Source organism: Lepidothrix coronata, unplaced genomic scaffold (genome assembly GCF_001604755.1).
Source record: "Lepidothrix coronata isolate B3197 unplaced genomic scaffold, Lepidothrix_coronata-1.0 Scaffold22, whole genome shotgun sequence".
NCBI lineage: Eukaryota > Metazoa > Chordata > Aves > Passeriformes > Pipridae > Lepidothrix > Lepidothrix coronata.
In genome coordinates, this window is record NW_016690202.1 from 4992604 (window position 1) to 5017178 (window position 24575).

At 42.4% G+C, this 24575-nt stretch overlaps 1 protein-coding gene across 1 annotated transcript in view; it reads left to right on the plus strand.

Annotated features, from left to right (window-relative positions):
• The window catches only part of DMRT1 (doublesex and mab-3 related transcription factor 1), a 67875-nt gene that overhangs the window by 42331 nt on the left and 969 nt on the right, over positions 1 to 24575 (plus strand). The window contains exon 5 of the mRNA XM_017808364.1: positions 24561 to 24575. This exon is cut by the window's right edge and continues 969 nt beyond it. Coding sequence (XP_017663853.1) covers positions 24561 to 24575 — 15 coding nt within the window. The remainder of the gene's footprint in view (positions 1 to 24560) is intronic.

Below are 24575 nucleotides of genomic sequence, written 5' to 3' on the forward strand. Positions count from 1 at the left end.
AGGAAGTGCATGCTTGGATCAGGAGTGGGTGCCTGGCTCTGGGTCCTGTTTCCACTGTGTAACAGTTCAGTATTTCCTTATCTGTATGAAAGTGTTTTCCAGGTTAGGGAGAGTGGCAGAAAAATTTAACGTTCAAATAGAAGGATGCAAAGGATAAACATCATTGTATCTACAGACACTTTAGATTTTAGAGTAGTTATCTTGTCTTAAAGATAGCATGGAGTAAAGCCTATGTCATCATTATGTGAAATGTTGAGATAATTACTCCTCATGTCTGTGGCCATGGTGAATGAGATGTCTTGCATTTAAAATTTTGCTCTAGCTGGTGGATGGATTTGAAGTTTTATTTTCCTGTTCAAGTGTCACAGTAGTTGGAAACGCAAGTAATGAAGTGCTAGAGCAGTGCTGCATTTGCAGCTTGAACATTAAGCTGGAGTCTGAACCTCCTCCCAAACACAAGTAAGAAAAGCTGGTATTTTGATACAGGAAACGTCAGCAGTTTTGCGTAAATAAGCAAACACCATTTTATGAAGAACTTTTCTAGTAATAGGTTTTTTTGGTCAGCATAATAGCTTCCAACACTAAAACACTTTTTCATAGTCCTTTCTAGAATTCAAATAGCAGGTATCCCTAGTTTTACAGTTGTGGTAACGAAAGTGACACAGACTTTTCCTGGATTTGCATTTAAAGAGACATCCTTGCCTCTGTGCTTGGATGCTGTATAGACAACAGTACTGAGCCATTGGAGAAACCTCACCAAACTGGAGCAGCTCTGTAAAGAGCTTCTTCCAGTGGTTTCACAAGAAAGGGCATGCTGGAAGCAGTCTCCCTGCTTAAGACAAAAAGTTTCACTTCGGCAAAAGCGTTGCTGGAATGGAAGGAATGCCACGTGCCCCAGAAATATGCACAGGAGATCAGATGTTTCTTTCTAGCTAGATTTCTGTGCACCAAAGTTGTGCCCCTTTTTTGAGTTTTCCTATGTATAGTATTTTTGCATGAACATGGGCCCTTGAAATGCCATGCCAGACAAGAGTAACACTTCATTGCCACAGGTGGCACCTTGCTATAGGATTAGAGAGGTCAAGTAGTCCGAGTATGCGAAAAGTATCTTGATACCATGTCCTTGAGCCTGAACTGCTTTCTGCAAGCATTCAAGTTACATAGAGGGCACTTCAGCTAAGCAGGCTGGTTTGATATAGTTAAGAAATTACCCTAAAGAACAGCAAAAAGCCTTGCCTCTGTCTGCTCTTTATTTGCAGACAGCTGAGAAGATGCATAGCAGAGTGTCATGGTTTGAGATTGCCCCCGTGGGAGTCGGGGGCTCAGAGGTGATTGGGTGCCAGGGCAATGTTCCCTGGAGAGCCAGTCACCACTCGTCTTGTTCGCTTCTGCTCAAAATCATATATACACAGCACCGGAAGCTGTGGGCAGTTTTTTCTGTTGGTGTCTGCTGCGTGTGGCTGTAGAAGGCCAGGGGGTGGCTGGGCTCCTTCCCCCCTCCGGGGGGGAGAGGGGAGCCCTGCGACCCCCCAGCTCTGCCTAGACCAGAGTTAGAGACAGCATTGGAGTGAGTGTATGTTTGTGAGGGATGCTACTCACAAACAACTGGTAAGAGAGAGAGAGAGAGAGAGAGAGAGAGAGAGAGAGAGAGAGAGACAGGCCTTGTGGCCAGCCAGGCTGCAGAAGGGGGCTGCTTTTCCCTCTTGCTGTTTAGTGGGAATGGATGCAAGGCTCAGCATTGGAGCAGAGCCAAAGTGGACAGGCTAAATTTTGAAATAAGACAAGAAAGGAAGGGGTAATCATTTACATCTGCAGATTTTGAGCAGGTAGTTAAGTGGGTCACTTGATCTTTTTGCAGCTGTTTGTCTTGTTTTGTGCATTCTCATTGCTGCTGCTTACAGTCTCCAGTGGCTGTGCTGCATGTGGCTTCCCTTTGGCACTCATTACAAGGATGGTGAGCAGATTTCATACCACACTTCTGCAGGCCTTGGTTTAAATTGCAGGTTGTGCATGTGCACTGTGATGTTTTGTAGATCTCTTCAGGGAAATTACTTTTTAACATGTCATCTTCCATAAAAATTTGAATTTTGGGCTTAGCTGGACAGACAGTTGTTGGGCATAGACATTTTTTTATCTTCTAAACTAAGCAAGTTGCTAACTGTGATTCATGACAGTATTAATCATACTTGATCATTTCATTAGCTGTAACAGCAGCTGTCAAAATCGATTTGAGAATGTGAGGCATATTCCATATAGGCTCTGGTAACTAATTTTTCCTTATATTAAAGCCTTTTCAAAAATTACTGATCCATGTTCTAACTGAGGTTGGACTAGTGAAGATTTGAGCAATATTAAAATAACTTTATAAGTTCTGAAGGGAATTCCTGGAAACAAAGTAATTTAAGCATTTGTTTACATGCTAATTTGGCGGCACGCGGGGGCTTCCGGGGTCCCCCGGAGCCTGGTGGCACACAGCACGCAATTCTCAGCCCATGGTGAACTTGCCACCAGCTGCCGCAAGAGAGGAGCCCCGAAGAGAAGATAGAAGGACTCCCTGAAACAACATCTCGGCCTTGGCCAGATTGATCATCATAACTGGTCTACTCTGGCCTGCAATCGGGAGGTCTGGAGACACACCATCTATAACGCTGCTGATGCCTTTGAGAAAGCACGCAGGATCACTCTCAAGGAGAAAAGACAACACAGAAAGAATCGTGCCTTGCAGAATATACCACCTAAGGAGTCTTTCTGCTGTGCCCTTTGCAACCAGACATGTCTATCTCGTATTGGCCTTTTTAGCCACCAGCGCACTTGTGACAAACGTGGGTAGAGCCCTCCCCAAATCTTCGTTCGCAAAGCCCAGCCATGACATGCTAATTCAGTTCTTTTCCTGATTAAAAGGCTCGTTTTAGTAGTTTGTTTTCTAAGTATAGTCTTTATGTTATGCTCACTCAAAAGCACACAGAGCAACTTCGCATTGGACGATTGCAGAATTACAGGTTTGTTTCATGAGTTCTGCTGATTCATGCCAGGATGGCTGAAAAGCCCTTACTGTTTGATCTGGGAGAAAATTCTAGTCCTGCTGCAGGAGCAGTAAAACAAACTGTATTTTTCATGGCTTTTCACCTGGTTTTGTAGGAACGCAGATATTTCTGGACTGAGGCTGTAGAATGGTCTAGGAAGAATTTTAAGCTCACGTGGAAACTGTATGTGAATGCTTTCATTTGTCAGCACCCTGGCAAGAGAGAGTGGGACAGCCTGAACCCTCAGCAGATGCCAGTGGCACCTCATTTACCCTCACCAGCAAATAACATCCACCCAGAGCAGGGTTGGACAGGGCAGTTGATAAGCAGTCAAAGAAAGAGGTTTTTTTCATGAGATGTATTTATTAATTTTGTGGTACTTTGTGTGGATGAAAGGATGCAGAGTTTTTAAAATTCAAGCCTGCATTTCGTTAAGAGTTCTGGGCTTCAAGTCAGTAAAACAAGGGTTTAAGGAAAATCAGTCTAGTCTGAAGAAACTCAAATCAGCGGTACAGTGAGCCAAGGCAGGTGCAGATCTGAAGCAATACGTTTATACCTACTGCCAGAATCTCTACTTTCTTGAGTTTCCTCCTATGAAAAGAAGTTCGTGGTGTCCCATCAATCCCAGTCTGAAAATGAGCGGTTTTGCCGCACACCCTTCGCCCCTGCTGGCCCTCTTGGAGGGTGCAGCAGTGAGCAGGCACTGGGAGAGCTGATACTGGATAGCACATTGCACAGCACTTATGACAGTGCTGGGTCCCACACTGGGCATCACTCTCTCTCTAAGCACCTGCCAGGGTGCCATCCTGGAATACATAATGGCTCTGTTAGCTTTCCCTGGACACCTTCCCTCTTTTGCTTTACATTCTCTAATAGAGGGCGGTTTCTCCTCAGTCTCTCTTGCAGTTAGAAGCCTTTCAGAGCCACATGTGAGAGACCAGTGGTTTATACCCACTGCGCCTCTGGACTTAACTTTCTGCATGTTTGAGTTGCTCTTTGTGCAGTATGGTGGATGTTACTATAGCTGATGAGGCTATGTGGGATTTGTCCTCACACTTTAAAGGATTTTGGGTACTTCACTGAAAAAATACACGCTGTCGGTTGACCTGTGTCCTTTACACCTGATGTGGCTTTGACGCTCTGATTTTATTACCTCTGGATACAGAATTTTTCCCACTGCAAGCAGAAGTTGATAGAAATCATTTATCAGACTTTATCATAAAGTGATAAAAGAATACATCTTGTCAGGATGGTAGTGATAACTGTGCTTACCCAGGCATGATTTGTAATTGTAACAAACAGTGTTATGGCTCGCCTCTTGCTTTAATGTGCAGTTGCATCCTCATAACTTAGCTGGTTCAGAGAAGAGAATACTCACTCCATATTCAGCTATAATTTTTTGCTATGTTGAGCACCTTGCAGTTCATGCTAGCTTTGCAACTCAGGTGAGAATCTCCAGCTGAGCTAGTTCTTCTGCAGTTTCTGCTGCTTGTAAAGTTTCTGCAGATTGTGAGAAACTCTGGCAAAGGAAGCATTTGCTACTGATCCCTAAAGAAAAGGAAGAAGTCACAGTTACCAGGGCTCTGTACTGGAGAATGATGTAGACTGGCCTTGCCTCCTGCAGGGAGGCGATGAGCCGAATTGTGACTATTGGCAAGAGGTTGTTGCAGTCCGTGATGCTGCTCGCACACCAGAATGATCTCAGGGAAAACAAATAAAGGTACATCTCTTCCCACTGCTGTGCTTACATGCCATGAGTAATTTCCTTTCTTTTCCTTTCCTTTCCCCTGTCTCAAGAGTAAACTTCTTCCCAGAATAGAAAAGAAGTAGCCTTCCTACAAGCAGTGGGCAAAGTTGCTGAGGGATGTTGGAGCACTGTGTGTAACTGCACAGGATAACAGGGAATCATCATGTGGGAGCAGGCAGGCCATCATTCATTCTCCCTGTTTTATAAATATACATATTTATATTGCATGTGTAAATAATACCAGATTACATTGCCTGCACATGATGTATGTAACCCTGCAGAGCAGGGTAGGGGACAGACACCAGGGCTACTGTTATGACCCACCCCAGAAAAAGGGGAGGGGAGTAACCGAGGTTCTTATCAATAATTCCCTTGGGGTGGATTAGAATGAAACGACACTGAATAATCGGTGTCTGAAAACATATATAGGTAGGGTTTATTTTAACAATTTTGTTTTAACAGGTATGTTAGCATTTTGGGTGTTGTCATCTATATTATCTATCATAGGGATAACCCCTGGGGGGAAAATGCATAAGGGAGAGAAAGGAAAGACAGGATAAGGCTAAGGGAGAGTAAGGGAAAGAAAAGCTGAGAGTGGACAGATGTATACAGTCACTGCCCACAGGGTCCAGCGATGAAACTTGGTAGTTACAGCTTCCATGTCTGTCAGTTGAAGTGGTGGCCTTGATCTCTTGAGGGTGAAGGAGGGAAGCCCCCACACTCCAAGAAGTTATGAGTTATTATATCCATGGTTAGTGTCACGGGCCATGCCTCGAGCCTCCAACCTCTCCCTGGGCCTGCACAGGGTTTCTGTGTCTGGCCTGGTTCCCGCCTTTCAAGATTGGCAAGGGGGAGTTTGGGCTTTGACGGGCCATCAGAGGTGTAATGCAGAAGTCCTGCAGAAGCCGGCAAAAGTCCCTTGGCAATCCTAGAATGCATAAAGCATTAACTGTTTCAGTCTTTGACAGCTACTTGATGGGCTTTCTTAATTTAGCAACCATTAGTGTGCCTGCCCATCAAATGTTTTTAATTCTGTGCTTCAGTGTAACCGATGAGTTTATTTCCAGTGCTCCTCGCAGGCATATCTTAGGCCAAGTACAAGTTGAATAACCTTCAGGAAAGCTGTGCTGTCCTTCTGTCGGCCGCTGTCTTTGAAAATTGCCTGCAGAGTTAGTGAGCAGGAACAGTTAAGATTTACAAACAATGATGAAGCTTGTCATGCATCTTTCACCATTCATCATCTGGGTGCCGTGGCTGGGCGGTGAAGTGTTCTTCATAAAAACCAGCTCAGTGTGAAATACACCTCGCAGCAATGTTTACTGCTCTGAAACTCGTCAGCAGCCCTTTATAGTAAATCCAGATTGCGATGTGACATTACAGTATATCATTGCAGAGCGCGCTGGGGTTTACACTAGGAATGAGTGCAGTTCACACCAGATGAGATGTCGAAATTGAGTTATGTAGGAATTTGGCTGTTATATGGGGATAGCTTTTGTTTTCTGAGGACTGAAAGTTAGCTTTATATATATAATATATATAATCTACACATACCTGCACTTGTGTGTGGATGCCTATATTGATATACATGGATATAGGGATACACATATGCTATGGGCACATTGTGCGTATGAAGACTGCATACATTCAAATACAGATTTTTCTGGCTGGACCCTGTCTTATTTTTATGCTGTTTCCTAATAGGTATTTCAGTATTTTGTTGAATTGCTGCATTTTAGCATTATCTCTTCAGCAAAGTAGCCTTTTATTTAAAAAAAATTCTGTTGAAAAATACAGTTCTTTGAATATCATAGTTCTATGGTCCCTGGCAAGAAGTAGAGTGGGAATTTTCCTAATGGATTTTTGCTTTAGGTAAAGAGGGGTTTTTTGTAGGGTTGTTGTAGCAGAGGCTAACATTAAATTTCTGAGGTCTGAGGACCTGTGAGGTGAGTGTGTTACATACAGTTGGTGTCCTGCCATTGGGAGAATGGGGTTGTACAGGTGCACCCCACCGGGCAGACAATAATGGCAAGGCAAAGCACTGCAGGAGCAGCTCTTGTGGAGAAGGTTGCTGCTGAGATGTAGAGGTGATGCAGCTGGCTGGTAAACCACTGAAACAGAGCTAAAACCCATTGCTGGGGTTTGGTTTAGTGGAGTTTTGTGTATGAATGTCTCCTAGAGCTTGGGAGATGAAGCTTTGAGGGAAACTTAGGTAGAAACTTTAAAATACAGAAACTACAAAAGTTACTGTACATCTGGCTGTATGCTGGGATTGCAGATGTTCTCCCTGCTTATGTTAGTCCTTTCAACTGCAGTGTGGACACAAGGTCATTGAGAATAAGATAAAATAATAGGTGCCTTTGTCCAGTTACATAAGTAGAAAGTCAGTGCAAAATATAACCAAGACATTTTGTGTATGAGTAAATGAGACTTGAGTCTTCAGAGATAAATCTGCTGCCTTTGGGATCTGGTAGTCTGAGAAATACCCCTGGAGTTAAACAGTAATAGCTGCATAAAGTGGAAAGCACACTGTGTTGGTTGGCATACAGACAAGGACAGTAACTTGCTTCAGTGAAAGTTTGGTACTTCGGTGGTGGTTAACTGATTAAAAAGACAGAAAATATTGAAGATAGACCAGCAAAGTTTTTAAGTGCTTCTTGAGATGTTTTTATTTCAGTGCTGTACTGCAAAACCTGGGAATTAAGTTATATTTCACAGTCTTCACTGTTGTGACTGCTTTATCTTCTGTGTTTGAAACAGAGCTGGCATTTTCTGGAATCTTCACTGAAGTATATTTGTTCTATTATTGCCTGATTTTTAAACCAGAGGGAGAGAGATAATATTTGAAATACTGTTATATTTAATTTTAGACTTCTAAGACCAGTGCTCAGGTGTTAAATATAGTTCAAAAGTGAAAAAAGGAGTGGGACTGCACTTGTTACTACCAGCAAGTATACTTCATTTGTCCTCCTCAGCTGTTTTCAGTTCCTATGCTCGTTTTTGCTGGAAGTGCTAATCCTGCAGTGAAATCATACTTCTCTAGTTCAGAACAGTTTTCACAAATGTGTTTATTAGTACTGATTTTATTTAGTTAATTTATTACATTTTTCTAAAAAAAATTACACTATAAAGTTTACCTTTCAGTCTGCTGCAGCCAGTATGAAGGTAAAGCTTCAGATTCACTGATCATGTAAACACAGAGGCTTCCAGGCCTACCAATAGCATTCTAGTGTTACTTTTGTTCATAATTAGCTTAATGATACAGTAGTAATCTCACTTGCTTCTTTACCAGAGGCTTTAAAGGATCCAGTGAGGTTTCTTAGGGAGGATGGAGGACAGAGGATAAGGTGACAACGATGGTGGTAAAAGTGTTTAGCATTATTTATGAAATTTCTTTTACTTCTTTTATTTTGAGAGGGGAAAGTTTAGGCATATTTTATGTTACTTTTGTGGCTTGAATTAGAGGGGTAGATAGTAAAACTGTCATTTATAACATAGCGGTTTCAGGCACCAGAATGTTGCATATAAAATCAAAGAGTTGTATTTCTTCACAACCTTGACTGCTTTATGTATCTGCTCGATTTCTGGTAACTTTACTAAGCCGCAGTCGTCAGATATTAGTGAACAGTGCCTTGCTAGAGGGACACTGTAACAGCCTTAGGAAGCTTGAGGTCTTTATGAATATGTACTCAGAACACTTTTGTAGAGCTTGTAATTCAATTTCCCATTCTGCCAGCTGACTCTTTCTTGCAGTGTCTGCTGTACATAGACCGAAAAAGATTTCCATGAGTTACGGCAGGAATTGGGAAAAATACTCCAGATGCCAAATTAACAGTATTTAGTGCAGTGTTGGCATCCAGTTGTTGCTATCCAGACGTCTCCAAATTTGAATTAAATAGGTAAGTGTGGGCTGAAGCTAAGAGGAAAAAATAAAGTGTCTTGTATGCCAAGTTAAGTGACTTAGTTATACGTTGTTTTTGCACACACGTACAAAGGTGTCGTGGTGGCATTTTATTATAGTGACCCTGCAAAGAGTCAGAGAAAATGTTTTCTATAGAGCACTGTAAAAATAGTCCGTCGGGAAATGGCTCAGAATAGGGGGGAAAAACACCACCACAAATGAGCTAACTGTTTGTTGTCGGATTATAATGACTATCTTGCAGCATCCAGGAATTGTCAATCATACCTTAATGTTTATAGAAGTGAAAAGTCAATGTGTAGTTGTTTAATTTGACATGACTCTCAGGTTGAGAAAGTGTAATCGCTGGAGGGGACAGTTAAGTAGCTGTGCTCCGTGTCAGCCTGTCTCGCTCTGACTACTGCACTAAATGCTTTCCTGATGAGCGATAGATTTGTTTAAATACCAGGATAATTGCTAGCTACAGCATCCAACACTCTTTTAATGCCTTGTACTACATCTGTATTAGCTCTTGCCTGAGGCTGTTGGAGGTTTCTTCAGGGAAGAAGGCATGTAGTTTCAATTACATTGTTCTCCTTCGGGTTTTGAAGGGTAATTGTTGCAGAGCTAAATAGGCTCTAATAAATAACATTTCGTTTCTTCCAAACCTGTTGTAGATCAGACATGCAAGTGTTATAGCTGCTTTCTGCTTGTGACATTTTGGTAGCCTGCAGTACTGAGAACACAAAAAGAATTGAAAATTGGAAAAATACCAGACTTGTTATGCTATACCAGTGCAAAGCCAGTGAACTTGCTTTGCATGCTGTAAAAGTATTTGCTTCCCCTCACTGCTTCCACATGTGTAAATAAGATTATACTGTGAGTAATCAGAATAGGAGAGCAACTCCGCTCTACTCTCTGCAATTAAATGGGTGTCAGCATTTTCTTTAACTTTTTAGTGCTGTTGGTGTTTTAAGGAGAAGACTTGAGGTGACCTGGTGGTTGCTGCCAGCGTGGTTGCCCGCTGGTTGCCTGGCACTGAGCACATTCCCGTTGTGTCCCAGCCACATGCACGGTGGTCTCTGCAGTGTACCCCACCTCTCCTACAAAGGTTCTACCCCGCTTGGCACTCACAGGTTCGATGTGACAAAAGCTGAAAGCATCTGTGCACAGATTACAGCTCACTTTAAAAATGTATGAAAGGGATGGGGGGAAGCATTTATTTTTGAAATACACATCTCTTAAAAGTCTGACAAGATCTGAAGATGGGTTTTGAAGTATGTTCAGAATTGAATGCTTAATGTGTTGGGATTCATTTTAATATCAATAAAGAATAGGAGCCAGGTTAAACACAGGACTCCCTGAGGTTCATTTTGAAATTAAAAAAAAAAATGTAATTTAGTTTCTTTAACACTAGCATTTATATTTTTGCATTTATTTTCTACTTTCTCATTATTTTACAATGCCAATTTTAAAGCTCTATGCCTGATGTTAATCTCGTGGTATCTGTTAAATCAGCTATGTTTCACAGTAGCCGATTTGCCTAAGACCTGAATCACACCCTGTATGCTGTGGGTAGCATGTTTATTTACTCCAAGCATGGTACTAATAATGTATTAGACTACTGAAACTCAAACAATGTTATTAGTCCAGTTGGCCAGTAGTTTCGTTTCTTTTCTGGACATAAGAGAAAAATGAATGAGAGCTCTCTCCTGTTCATTTATAAATCATTTTCCCTTTCAAATTCTGTCTCAGAGCAGTTGCAGACACTGCAAGTAGGGTTTTATTTTGCCGCTCTGGATCGACTGTTTACACTAGATTTTTTAGCAATTTTTTTGTATTGGCTTTTGAGTATTAAAACAAATTTTGATAAATTTCAGTCTAAGTCAGATTTGAGCTAGCTGCATATCCTTAAATGTAGTTTCAAATCTCGTAGATAATCAGGACTTAGCTTATGTCAGGTTTTGCTGTTTCCTCCCTTGGATAAATACAGATTTCTAGTTCGTGAAGCTATCTCTACCAACATGTCTTGTCCCAGCACTTTCTTGAATCACAAGTGCTTTCACGGTCTTTAATTTTGTGGATTGAATCTCTCATTTTTCCAGGGCATAAACACTGCACGTAGGTTTGGGCAAACAGAGTCTACATTGGAGTGAAATAACACTGGCTTGTTGAGAGGCGTCTGCTGTATGTTACGTGGTTATGTTTGCAGGGACTAACCCAAATGACACTGTAACTGCCTAAAGTGCAGTTAGAAAGGAGTTAGGAGACAGCAATGTGGGTTGGCCCCTACTTTGAAAATAATTGCCCCTCACAGCTGTGGGGCTGACCTCTGTAGCTCTGACTCTTAGTTGTCTGACTTGGATCAATTCATCTGTTTTTCTTTCTGCATTCAACTGCCGTGCCTGTCAGGTACATGTGTGGAGTAAGACTGCTTTCCCCATCCTCCAAGAGAGTGGAAAAACCCTGCCTTGACCCTGAACAGCACCAGGTACTCAGTTGCTCTGCATAGTGCAAGCTCCTTGCAGCCCTTGCCCTTGACTCCCTTCTCCACCCCATGTCTGTGGGGGGTTGCAGCAGGGATATATGATGCAGCAGAGAATGAACTCCTCTTTTCACTTCCTTTCTCTCCTCCCTGGCTGTCCATTAGAGTGTTGAATCACTTTTCTATTGACCAGGGTTGCATTCAGCACTGTTAAAACTAGCTGAGGTGTAGTGTTGGAGTGGTTTCCTTGAAGGCAGGCAGTCTTTGACACAGCCACCAGTGTCTGGATTGGCCCACTAGACCCCAGAAACCTGTGTTAAAATTTTCTCTACAAAGGATGACAATAATAAAGGTCTGATTTTCTGTTTATGTATTTATTTATTTATTTTAGAACTTTTCTGCCACTTAAACATGATTTAAAGTTCACCATCTGGACTTGAGACCATGTCAAGCAAGGGCAGGGAAAGTGCATGTTGAAACTTTGCCAGCTATGCTTGCACCCGTTCTAATAACCTTAGTAAGGAAAGATGGCACAAGAGCACTGAGGTGACCTACTACCCTTGTAGGAAGCTAAAATCCCCAAGGTTTTTAGGCCCCATTGACCCACAGCTTGTATACTATAACCAGTGTGATCTCAGGGCAGTTTGGCCCTTCTTAGCAAGGCTGCTGTTGTCAGGATCCTGAAGAAAGTGCTGGACACTGCTGGGTTAACTTTCCCACCAGGTCTACATGTCCAAGGCTGTAGGACATCAGCGGACCTGAGGACATGCAGCTGGCAATAGCAGCAGCAGCATCATTAGGTGCAGCCTGTGTCCTCCAGATGATGGCACAGGCTCAGCTGGAACCTGGCACTTCACCTTGGAGCAGGACCAGGGTCAGTGCCGCACCAGTGTTTCATAGTCCGCATTTAATAATGCTATTGTGTTCATGGAAATGGATATCAGTATAACGCAATGGGTCTGTCTTAAGCCTAATGTTGTGTGAAACTTCATTTAACTTATTTGACTACCTCAAAAATGTTTTGTGTTCTGCTTTTTTCCTTATTTACTTGAGTACTGTGACTTATTGTGCGAGGTTCCTAAACTTTGGAGGGCATAAATCTCACTTTAAAATAAGTAGCAACATTTTTACTGCATTCGTGTGTATACCCATCTTGTGTTGTGTATTTCATCAATGCTTGTTGAAGCATTTTACTGCAAATCTGCTTGATTTGCTTCCAAATTAAAGTAAATATTAAAAATAGTAATGCCATGGTAATGCTAAGGCATTTTAAAGCCTTCTGAGGTTTTAAGTTGCAGATTAATTTACATTGTAAGATGTAAATGATAAGGCTGCTTCTTTCTTCTGGCTTGCTATATTTTGAGCATAGTTGTTTGTGATACAGTGTTGCTTATGCTGAAGTCAGTGACAAAACTCCTGTTCCTTTCACTGGTATGGTATAAGTTGCGGATCCTTGTTTTCTCCCTTCCCTGCAGAGAAGCTTGCATTATAAAAGAACTTAAAAAGTAAATAAATCTCTTTGTAAGTGAAAAATCTGTTTTATCTACCATAACAGATCCCTTGCATTAGAGCTAGCATTTTTGCTGATTTTTTAGTAACTTGATTTCCAAAAGCTTGCAAGTTATGTCCAAAAAAAAATCTTTTTAAGCTGTATAATATGGCACTGTTGCACTGAGACAGTATTTTCTAAAATTAAATCATTGAACTTGAAAGAGCTAAGTCCGTCATTATTAGCTATTTGGTTACGATTTTAGCATTAGGATTGATGACAGTGGGCATGGATTTCATCCTTGTTTTATAAACTGGAAGTGACACTGGCAATAGTAATAATATAAAGAGAAGTGACCAGAATTAACAATTACGTTTATATAGCTAGTCCTGATGTTGTGCAAACTGTAGTGGTCTCCTTTTGTTCCTGATACACTAGTGAACAGCCTTTCTGACCCGAAATGGAGACATATTCAGTTAAAATAGTGTTACGTTTGGCTTTCTGTGCTGAATACCAAAAAGTTAGGTATGCTTACTAGAGCTCTTGGAATCGTATTTCCTTCCTTTAGCATAGCTACATAAGGGAAAAGCTTTGTGCCTTTTTGTTTTGTGTCTCTACATACTTTGCTACTCAATAATGTTATTCTGAGCCTTGAGTGCACTCTTTCCTTTAAAATTAACCATATTTTTCAAAAAACATTTTCTTGCCTCAGCTACTTCAAGTGGCAATGCATTTTTGAGGTAGGACAGTTGATGCTTCTAGAGGTAGTTATTCACAAGGAACTTCTTGTTTAGATGGGTTTTAAATATCTATACTAAGAAAACAAAGGCATCTATGTTGTAGTGATGCCCAGAAGCAGCAGAGGAATTGGGAGCCTCTAGCTGTCTCCTGTGTTGCACTAGGAGATAGATGTAGCCTGTGAGGGCTTTCCTTGGAACTGGAAGCTGTCCCCACCTCTGTCTGCACCCTCAGTGTCAGCAATCATCCCACAAAGAAGCCTTTTGTCCCTTCATTCCCGTGAGCTGCCACACAGCAGCTGTGGTAAGCCTGCGCAACTACATTGCTGCTAACGGGGCAGCTGGGGATGCCCATTTCAGTCACCTCTGTGTGGCATTATCTAGGGGTTAGGTGGTGTTTGGGGTGTATGGAAAAGCCTGTGTCATCAGCATGAGAGAAGATGCAGACCCCAGAGGAGATGGACAGTAATCAGTCTCCATAAAGTCAGCATAAAGTCACCAAATTGTGCCTGAGATGACTCCAGGCACAATTAGAAGAGACAATGCCATGTTCTCTTCTTTAGAGCTGGCTGGAAATTGTTTGGATAGAAACTTTTGCTTTGGAAAAATCTAACCCACTGATAGTTTTTGCTGAAATCACATATTTCTGCAAACTTACAACAGGACAAGGAGAGGATTCAGCCTTTCCTCAACTGTCTCAGTCCATTTGTTCAGCCTGGAAAAGAGAAGGATCCAGGGAGATCTTTTAAGGCCTTTCAGTACTTAGAGGAGGCTGCTTAGAGTAGAGCCTGTTGCCATAGGACAAGAGATAATGCTTTTAGATTAAGAAGGGTAATTTCAAACTAGATAAAAAGAAGAAATTTTCTACAATGAGGGTGGTAAAAGAGTGACGTAAGTTACCCAGAGATGTGGTAGGTGCCCCATCCCTGGAAACATTCAAGAACAGGTTGGATGGGACTCTGAGCAACCTGATCTAGTTGGAGATGTCCCTGCTAATTGCAGGGGGTTTAAACTAGATGGCGTTTAAAGATGCCTTCCAACCCAAACCATTCTTTGATTCCTATCCCAAAATTTGGAATTGCAGGCAGTCTGTTGCTGGTTTTGTCTTGCCACAAAGAGTTGCTGCCTGTTCACATGGTTGTGTGGCCTCTTCTGACTCCAGTCTTTGGAATGGTTTGTTTCCTTTTTCACAACTTGGGGGCGGGGGGGGAAGAACAAACTTCTGTGAACTCAGTTCATTTAATGGATCTGGCTTCTAAGGTGGCCACACAGGAGAGGTGTGTGGGTGCTGAGATATGCCTTGCTGCTGTGCCCAGTAATGGGACAGTCTTAGGAGTCCTGAGACTCTGATCTCATAGCACAGCAATTCGGTGTAGTCCTGGCAGGATAAAATGCCTGGAATAGACACGTGGGCCTGTACAGCAGCAGCTAGCAAGATAATTATATATTTCTCATGAGAAATGATTGATATGTATGTGTTTTAATCTTATTGTTAGACCATGTTTTGATTACTATAAGAATAAGAAAAACAGTCCAAAGAGTGTATTTGAAGTTCATTTTTTTCTCAAAGCTGCCTTTTACCAGTCTTCAGGAATAAAGAGATAGAAGGTCCCAGCTTTATCACAGTCTTGTTACGTGATGAAGCAAATAGCTTCATTCCACTGAGATTCTTTGCTGTTCCTCATTTGGTGGCAGATGTCCAAATACCCTCCATTCCTCACAGCCACTTTTTTATGTGACTTCCCTGGAAATTGATGCCTCCTCCTATGTTTCTGTGGCTACTCTCTAATCTTGAATCTTTAAATGGTTTTTGGGGGGTTTGGTTTCTCTTTTTCGAAAACATTTTCTCTTTGTTGGATTCTGGTGAAGAGCACAACCATGCAAACCATGGTGGACTATGACTGTCTGAGGGAAGTAAGTGTCATGGTTTGAGAACCCCAAAATCCAATTCCCTAGTCCAAACCCCCTCCCACATCTCAACCCAGACACTACATGAGACTCAGAATGGGGGAAAGGGAATATATTACAATGACTGTACAAATAAATACTACAATACATTATATACAATCTTAGCTATCTCTACCATGACATAAGTATTTACAATGGATCAAATCTCTTCTCCCCTCCAAATAAAAGTCCAGGAGGGAAGAAGGAAAAGATCCCTTTTCACTCTCAGAGCAGCAATGTCTCTAAGGCAGTAGGTTCTCTTCTTCTCATGCAGCAGCTGCAGCTGAATCTCTACCAGTACACACGAGGGGGTATCCAAGCCCCTCGGCCCGTCGTCTAAAGCGAGGGTCTTCTCTTCCATGGGCTGCGTTTCCCAGGACAAGGGCGCTATCACCACGTCATATCACGAAGCGCAGGGGTCTTCGTGACGGTCCTTATCTTCAGGGGATTCAAGTTCCCTACAGAGCTCTGTGCTCTGTCTCAAGCGGGGGAGGGGGGGGTCAAGGTCACCCTCTCCGCATTCTTTCTTTGAGCTTTTCAGCTCTTTCTGCAGTGCTGTAGCACTCTAAGACTTTTTTAGGTAAGAGTCCATCTCCTCCTCTTTTTCTGGGAGGGGTCTCCAAGGAGTTTGGGGTTTTAGTTTCAGTTCTTACCCAAACTTTCTCTGTAGAACTCAGTTCTCTCTCTGCTGCCGGCTCTCTCAGACAACTCTGTGTCTTCCTTGCTCAGCTGCATGTTTGTTGCTGCTTCTTCAGTTATCTCTTGGCTCTTAGCCACAATCTCTGGACGCTGCTGCTTCTGCCGCTGCTCCGTTTGCCCACTCATGGTGGAGAAAACTCCTTCAGCTTTCAGCCACAGGTACTTAGCCCAGCATTACGCTGTTCCAAGTCCCTGCAGCCCCCCGCTGGGGGCTGGGGGGGCCCAGCCCCCAGTTGGGGCTGCTGCTGTTTCTCCTTGTCTCCTACAAAATGGCTACTTCTCCTACAACAACTACAACTAACCTTCTCTTCCGTTCTGCATGTGATATGTTTATGTTTTGCAGAAGCGCTCATTGGGTAAAACCTCAAAACTTCAAGGGTCACCACCCCCTGGGGCTTTACCATTTTATAACTTCAGGGGGAAAACTGTTTCCCCCCACCACAGTAAGAATCTCCAGTACTAGGTCTGCTGGTCAGAGTCACAGCCTGAAGGAGAGGCATGTGCATCTCTGCAGTACAGGCAATACAAAACCAAGGGGACTCATGTTTCAGCAGTTATTCAGTGTAATTCCCTGTGTTGTTGTGCAAAAGTGTGCACAAAACAACACAAGGTTTAAGTAAATGTCTGGAGGATGCCTAGGGAGGGCAAAGGGAGAATCCTTTTGCATTTTATCATGAGCCTTTTTTGGTAGTGTTACTACCAGATTAAAAATACCTCAAATCTGTGATTTCATCCCAGTTCTTTCGTGATGATGAGGTTGTCATGCTTTATGTGTAATTATGCAGAATGTTTACTCTTAGAGATGACACAAAAAAACATTTTCAGAAGTGCTTGTTTTACCTTGTTACTCAACAGTGGAAAATGTCTGCTTTATATTCAGGTGTCCCATTCTTGGAGAACATTTTGCATTGTGTCTTCCAAAACAGAAAGTCTATGTGAAACCATTAAAATCACGTTTCCTTTTTGAGAGAACTAACTATTAGGGTTCCTGGCAGTGAAATATAAACTGGGAAGGCTTCTGCGGAGGTGTACCTTGCTGAGACTTGACTTGGGCAAAGTGAGCACTTGTGGTGAGTGTGTGCACAAGAGGCAGGTAACCATTCACTTCTGCCAAAACAAAAGAAAGCTTCTGTCAGCTGAATTCCACATCTTTCAGTCATTCAAAGCAAGGGTACTCATCTCAGCTCACCTGATCCTCCTGAAGTTTCTCTGAGGTGATTCACCCTTTGCCTTTCCTAGCCTGCAGCAGCGGCTTAGTGACATCAAATTAGCCACAGAATCTAAAGCTGATGAGAGTGTTGGTCCATCAGTACTGCTCTGCTCCTGGCTGCAAGCATATAGGGCAGTTGCTTTGTAATAGATTGGTAGAGTTTCAAGGTACTTTTTAGAGTCTTGGAAGAAAAAGCCTATGCTACCCATATATCGTCTTTGCATCCTGCCAGTCTAGCTGGTGGTGTGTGAGAAGTGGAAAGCCTTGTTTGATTGTTTCACACATTACTATAAGAGAATTTAAAACCAGAGGTGAAGGAGTCAACAGGATGATGTTTTTTTCAGCTTCTGGTTTCTAATTACATCAGTAACAGCTGTGCCTTCTTAGTTGCTAAAAGTACAAGCATGAACTGGAAAAGAATGAGATAATCTGTGGTAAAGTATGCTGAATAAGATCTCTATTGAGATCTTTACCTTTTATCCTGAGTTCCTAATGCCAAGAATTAAGTCTATTTGAAAATACACAATTAATGCACCGTACTGTGGGCATCCAAGATAATCCTAATTGCCTTAAATGTTAGTGAGAAGGATAGGTGTTTGAGAATGGGAAAAGGGCTGTACTGTGAAATATTATACCTGTGTTAAGAGACACAGATGGGGCATGGTTTTGGTTCCAGATCCTTAGGCTTCTTTTTATTTTTGCATCAAAAAGCTACTCTGCTTGTTGCTCTTGTAACTTCTTGTCAGTGGGAAAATATCCACAGATGCACGTTTCTAGAACTGGACAGGTTTCCATTGTGTTAAGACCAGCATGCAAAGCAGAAAGGGAGCACCACTCCCATTTTTTTGCAAGTTGGTCCGCATTGTGGTCAGCACAGAATAGTCCATAACATATCAATCAAAGCAAAGTCACAATGACATTTCAGGTGATGTATGTAATACGTGCAGTTCAGTTTTAAGGCATAACAATAGCTGAGTTTTCATTATCCCCTTGTAACTACTTGGTATCAGCCTCCTTTTCTTAAACTTTGACATGCATCACGCAACTGCTAAGAAGCCTGCACTCATACTATACCAGCTGCAGCAAGCAGAAACCCTTGGCTTCAGGTAGGCTTCCAGAATTTGTCCTTGTGAGAGCTATCACCTGGTCCAGATCTGTGATGAGGCCTGAGGAATGGGAGGAGAGAAAACGTTTGGCTCATTTATGCACTTGTGGATGTTGGCAGGAATTCTCAATCAGTAAGAACCATTTCATCCTGGCGTTCATCCTGAGCAAGAGAAATGTCATGAAGGAGATACCAACACAGGGTTTTTTTTACATTACTTCACACAGAGCAGAAGAAAAAAACTAAAATATATTGGGGAGTCACCAAGTGTGAATATCGTGAAATATGAGTTACTGCAGCTTTATAAAATTTGAATCTTTGGGTTCAAAGGAAATCTTGAAAACAGCTGATGCAGGTTTGTCTCTTACTTTTCTTGCAGCTTCTCTGTGCTCTTGTAGCAGGAACCCATGGACCCATGGGCTCCTGACTGCTGGTATCTTAGATCTGCACAGAACGTAATACCAGAGTATGAGGCTGAACCCATTGTATGGCTGGTTATGAACAGGCTACCACTATAGTTTGTTCACCCTTGTGTAAGTCAGTCATCCTCCATTTTTTCAAATGGAGCATTCACACAGGAGTGAATCTCATGAGAGATTCAGCAGTGGTAGATTTTCTTTTTGACCTTTTATTAAACTCCACTTAAGGAGCTGAACATTTGGGAACATAGGATTAAGCACTCCCAAAGGAGAGAGGCAGCTGAAAGGAAATTGTTTGGGATAACTTAATTTGGCCTTTCTGCATGTGTTTACATCAAGATTGGATCTTGCCCATCTTACGATCACCTAGTCAGGACAGATCTTGACACTCCTGCTGCCATTCTAACGCTTTCTCCCCAACAGGAAAATCATGCTTTTCTCCCATTCTCTTTTTTTCTTGTGTCTTCTCAGTTGCTAAGATGAATCTGGTAGTTCTCTGATTCTGAGTACCTGGTTTTGCAGCAGTAACCCTTTGAGGGATTTTGTTTGGCTGATTTAGTTTGGAGTTTTGACCTAATGCTTTGTCAGGCATTTGCCTCGTGTGTTAAGGTAGTTGCTGTAGCTTGGCAGGCTGTTTGCTGATGGTGGGTGGTAGAGTCAGCCCTTTTGGGATCAATCTGAGCAGTAGAGAGAGACAGGGTACCATTTACTTGGGTAAAAACTGGGCAGTGTTTTTGGACAGAGTGACCTGTGGTTATTTCCAGGCCACTGAGTCAGCCTGTCTTCAGAATATGGCCAGTCACCCTGCTATGTCCTGTAGTGGTGCCAAGAAGACCAGTGCCAGTTTTTGCACGGGTAACCTGAGGAGAATGCCAGTGGCATTTTCTCTCATTCTGCCCTTTGTGAAGGTAGTATGACTTGCTTCCTGGTTCGACTGCCACTGGTTTCCTAGGCCAGTTTGGTTTTCAAGAGCCTTTATGTGGGATTTGTGGAGTATGGAGTGGAAGTTGCTACTTGTTTAAACAACAGTGGTATTTGCTAAAGGAAAGTGCTTTGGAGGAGGAGGTGCCATGAAGAGCAGTTCCTGTCCACCCTCATGTCAAAAACTGAGGCATGCTTTAAGTGATGCTCCCGTGCTATCAAACTTCTAGTGGCAGTCTGGTTCCAGTCCTCTTCATCCTACACATGGCTGTGCTCACACACGTGTGCACACCACGAAGAAGTGGATGGGCCTTAGCAGCATAGGAGACTGGCATGCTTATTTTCCTTTTCCCTAAGAAAGGAGAAAGTGTTTTTAAAAATGGATTGTACTGCTCAACTTTAAATCTTTATAAATTGCTCCTTATTTAGAGTTTAATAGTTTTGTAAATGTAAACTCGGGAAAATATTTACTTCTCAAGCATGAATATCATTCTGCTTTCTCACATCACTGAAAGTGTATTATTCTTTTCAGTCCATTGAATTTCAAGGATCACTCAAAAGTCAGTGCAGTTTCCAGTGTCAGAAGATGTAAGGTTTTGTGCTTATGGCTGGGATCCCTTCCTGCTGCTTTTCCTGTGTGGTACTAGCTGAAAATTTTTCAGATTCATACAGCTCAAAAGTATTCAGGTGCTTTCCCAAGGGTAAAAGGTAATTAGATCAAGGAATGGTCTTTAAAAACTGGCACAGACCCAATTCTTGTACTCTTATTTACACAGATAAGGGCTGTGTAACAACTGTGGGAGGATCAGCCACAAGCCTCAAACAGATGAAACTCATAGACTTAAATCAAAAAGAACATGAATTTTGTTTCTTTGAACTTGGAACTTCTATATTTTATTGCTGTGTGATTAAAACACTGGATAAATAAAACAGAATTCTTATTTCCTTTTTGCTGCTTTTTTATAGCTACAGGTCCCAATCTGAGTATCTTGCACTTTTCATCAGCATTGCACATACTCACTGTTCCTTGCTTGACTTTGGTGACTCTTTTGACTGTAATGGAAGTCTGTTCAATTAAGCAGTGCAGGTTTGGATACAGGAGCAGCACTCTCATCTGCTAGAGACAAATCTTAGTACTGCTGTGTTGTTTTTAAAATCTATGTGGTTCTCATTACATACCCCTGTACACATTCAAAGACCAGCATATATAGGCCCAATTGCATAACCATCAAAATTGTGATAAATTTGGAATTTAGTGGAAAAATTCATGGAACTCCACTGGGCCAGAAGACTTAGGAGCCACTGCTTAATGTGTTGAGAAACAGATGTGGTTGTCTGTCTACCAAAAAGTTGCCCTCTGTCTCATTCCCCAGATTTATACTAATTAACAGAGAGTTGCTAAAAACATAGATCCCAAAAGCAAAGTGGCAGTTTTGCTGTGGTAGGGTTTTAATATCCATACTGTAGCATGTTGAGTGGGTTTTCTGTTGAATTCTTTCCATTTAGGAAAAGAAAGAAAGCTTCCTGAAAGTTTGTCAGAGATTATAGATCTCAGTATTTGAAAATTGGCCCTTCCATCACTCCAGGCACATGCATACTGGAAGTATTAACAAATCCTTTAAAAATAAATAAGCCTCTTGTCCATTTGCCTACTCAGGAGTAAACAAAAAATTATCCCCTTTCAACCTCAGTTGCTTCCCTCTTACTTCTGTCCTGGAGGCTGAGAACACAGAATGCTTACAGCAACCTTTACACATTGTGCTTTACTAAATCAGAGCAAAATGAGGTTTTAGAGTCAGAGAGCTGATCCCTTGAGACAGCCCTGTTGAAGTGACACTACCTGCATTACTATGTAATTACTATGTATTACATCACTATGTAATGCGGGTACATTATATATGTAATATATGTAATACATTATATATGTAATATAATAATAATGGCCAGTCTTCGCGAGCAAAGATTTGGGAAAGGTCATTGACCCTTCGAGCCTGCGCAGTGGATTTTTTAGGTGAGACCCAGCGTGCGCTGAACTGAGCCCACCCTTTAATCCTGAGGTTCATCTGCCGGGGCCGAGTGAAACTCGGACAGTGGCAGTGAGGGTCTCAGAACGTAGGTTTGTTTTTAGAGTGACATTCTCTTAGATGGATTGCCTCACAGGGCTAACGAGCTCCATCTGCCCGGGGGGCCGGGAATCGAACCCGGGTCGCAGCGGTGAGAGTCCTGCACCCTAACCACTAGACCACCAGAGGCCCCATATGTAATATATAATGTATGTAATATATATGTAATATATTATATATGTAATACATGTAATACATTACTGTGTAATACCTTTTGGAGAAAGAGGTGATTCCTGATGATAGATGTGGCCAGATCCAGCCAAAGCTTTTGTTAGGCACAAGCTAGGGCCCTGAACTACCATTGAGGAGCTAGTCTGTAAGAAACATCAGGAAGGTGACAATTGCTGCGTTTTCTGTAGGTGATTTCCCCTTCGACATTGGCATTTGGACCTACAGAGCATCTCTGTTCTGATATTCTGTATAGTCAAAACAAGTTACTCATCTGAAATAGTGCATGGTGTCTGCTTCAGGCTGTGGGAGTGTGGTGCAACCAGGCCACCCAGTGGGTGTGCTTGTGGTGTGAGCCCATCTCTCAAGTTGATCTTCAGGAGGAGCTTCAGAAATGTTCCTCTGTTGTTCCACCTACTTTCCCCAGTCTACATGTTTGCACTTGGTTCAAGTCCTAGGAGCTATTAGGCAATGATGAAATCTCAAGCACAGACAGAGTTTCTGAGGAAGTGAAGGGGAAAGACAAGTGGCATCCTCATCCAGACACTGAGCTGGGACTTCTCCTTGGACTCCACCATCAACCCTACTTACTAAATAGGGAAGGCAGGAAACACAGCATCAGGAATTGCCTGGTATGCTCTCATGGCAGAAGAGAACTTGGCTCTTGCACACCGCAAGGAGCGTTTCCAGTCCTGCAGCACTTCAGGTTTCATGGTTGATGGGCTAGAAAAAATCAAAAGCTTTTTCCAACTGCCAGTTATGTAACTGCTGTTCCAGCCTGCTCTGGGTGCAAAGCAGTGCCGCCCTCCAGCAATGCACTGGTTGTTCAGGCCTGGAGATGTTGAAGACCTGTTTGGCTGTTTTGTGCCTTTGACCACATAGCAAAGGAGTACATGATGCTGCAGACCAGCAGCATCTAAGTCATTAGGCACTAAGTCATTAGCAGCATTCATGTGATGTGTAAAAATTGTTGGAAGTTGCCTTAATTATCTTGTCACTCACTCACGTCTAAGCACTGCATTTTTTTCTTTGTATTTTAGCTAGGAGAAAATGTAATACACGGTAAAAATCCCATTCACTAGGGTTAAAAAAAAATAAAAGAAGTTTTATGTCAGATCTAAAAGACAATAATAGAGTCTGCTTTGTCAGAGTGATATTAGAGCCTTACTTTTCCCTTATATGCATCAAAGGAGCAACTTGTATTAAATCAAGGAGCCAGGTTTGGCAATGTCAAAAATGAAAGAAACAGAAACTACCCTTTTTTCTAGTCACGGGTTAAGTAGGTGAAAATGTTATGGGAGATGTCAACTCATAATGTCTTTTCCATCTCTTAGTAACCAGTCTTTAAAATAAGGACAAAGTAGGAAGCTGAGCTGCAAATGGAAGTTACTGCAGAAACACAAGATTCTTATAGAAATGGGATGTTGGTGTTTTTTTGAGAGAGAATTTCTCATTTTCTCAGTGATGTGCCAAACCTAGATGGTGCTGGTTTACTTTCCTTGAATCGCATTGGATTTGCCTGGCTGTTGAAATCAAACCTGACCTCTTCTTTTTCATTGGACTTCAGGTGTGCTAGAGGTCCCCAGAGTCTGCAAGCACTCAAGTCTCAAGCATGGAGGAGCTGCTTACTTAGGCACAACAGTGTGGTTTCAGGACACGTTTAAGCCTCAATTCCATATTCCTTGTTTTTGTGCAGTAGTACTAGATTCATCATGCCTTCTAAAAAACAAGCAATGGCTGTAAACAATATTCTCTTTTAAAAGACCACAGCCTGGTAATATTCTCCTCTAAACAGTAAAATCCAGAACATAGTATCGATAATTAAGGTGTCAGATGCTCATGGAGCTCCTGCTGTGATTTAGTTTCCCTCGGACTGCCTGAACTACCAATGCATTTTGCTAATTACATCATAGATTTTCCTATTGATGAACAGAATCTGAATTAACATGGGAAGCACTAATGTTACCCTTTCACTATTATTGTTGTACAAGAAGCCGTGGCGGATGCTGGCAGTTAGCTACACAAACATTAGTATTAACGATTGGCCATTTGGAATTGGTGACAAACTGCCGCCCGCTGGAATCCTGAGCCTGAAACCAATCAGGAAGTTAATGAGGAGAGAAATTACCACTGCAGCTTCTCCTTAATTATATTCACGGTAGGCAGGAAGGGAGTGTTGGGGGTGGATCTCAACTCATCTAAGGTTAGGAAGGTCAGAGACCCTTTTACTTGGTTTTTGTATCTACTGCAAATTGCAATGTTGCAACCGTTCCTAGCACTGTATTAGTTTTAAATTCTGTAATATTTGGCCTCAGCCTCGGGCTGCCCAAGCCAGGGCCTTAGGTCTTTAGGTAGGTTACTGACTCCTGGGCGAAGGGGATACAGTCCCTAGACCCGAGGTTGTTCCCCCACATCGTTACTCCTTCTGTGTTCACCTTGGCAGGAGGAGGGAGACCAGCACCTCACCATGCAGTGGGGAGACACCTCCTCGCCCCTCTTCCCCGGAGCGGGGAGATCCATGTGGGTCTCCTCTGGTCGGGGCCGTGGGATGTCTCAGGCACTGTTTTTTCTCTCTCTTCCCCTCGCTTGCAGTGTTTTCGCCGCCCA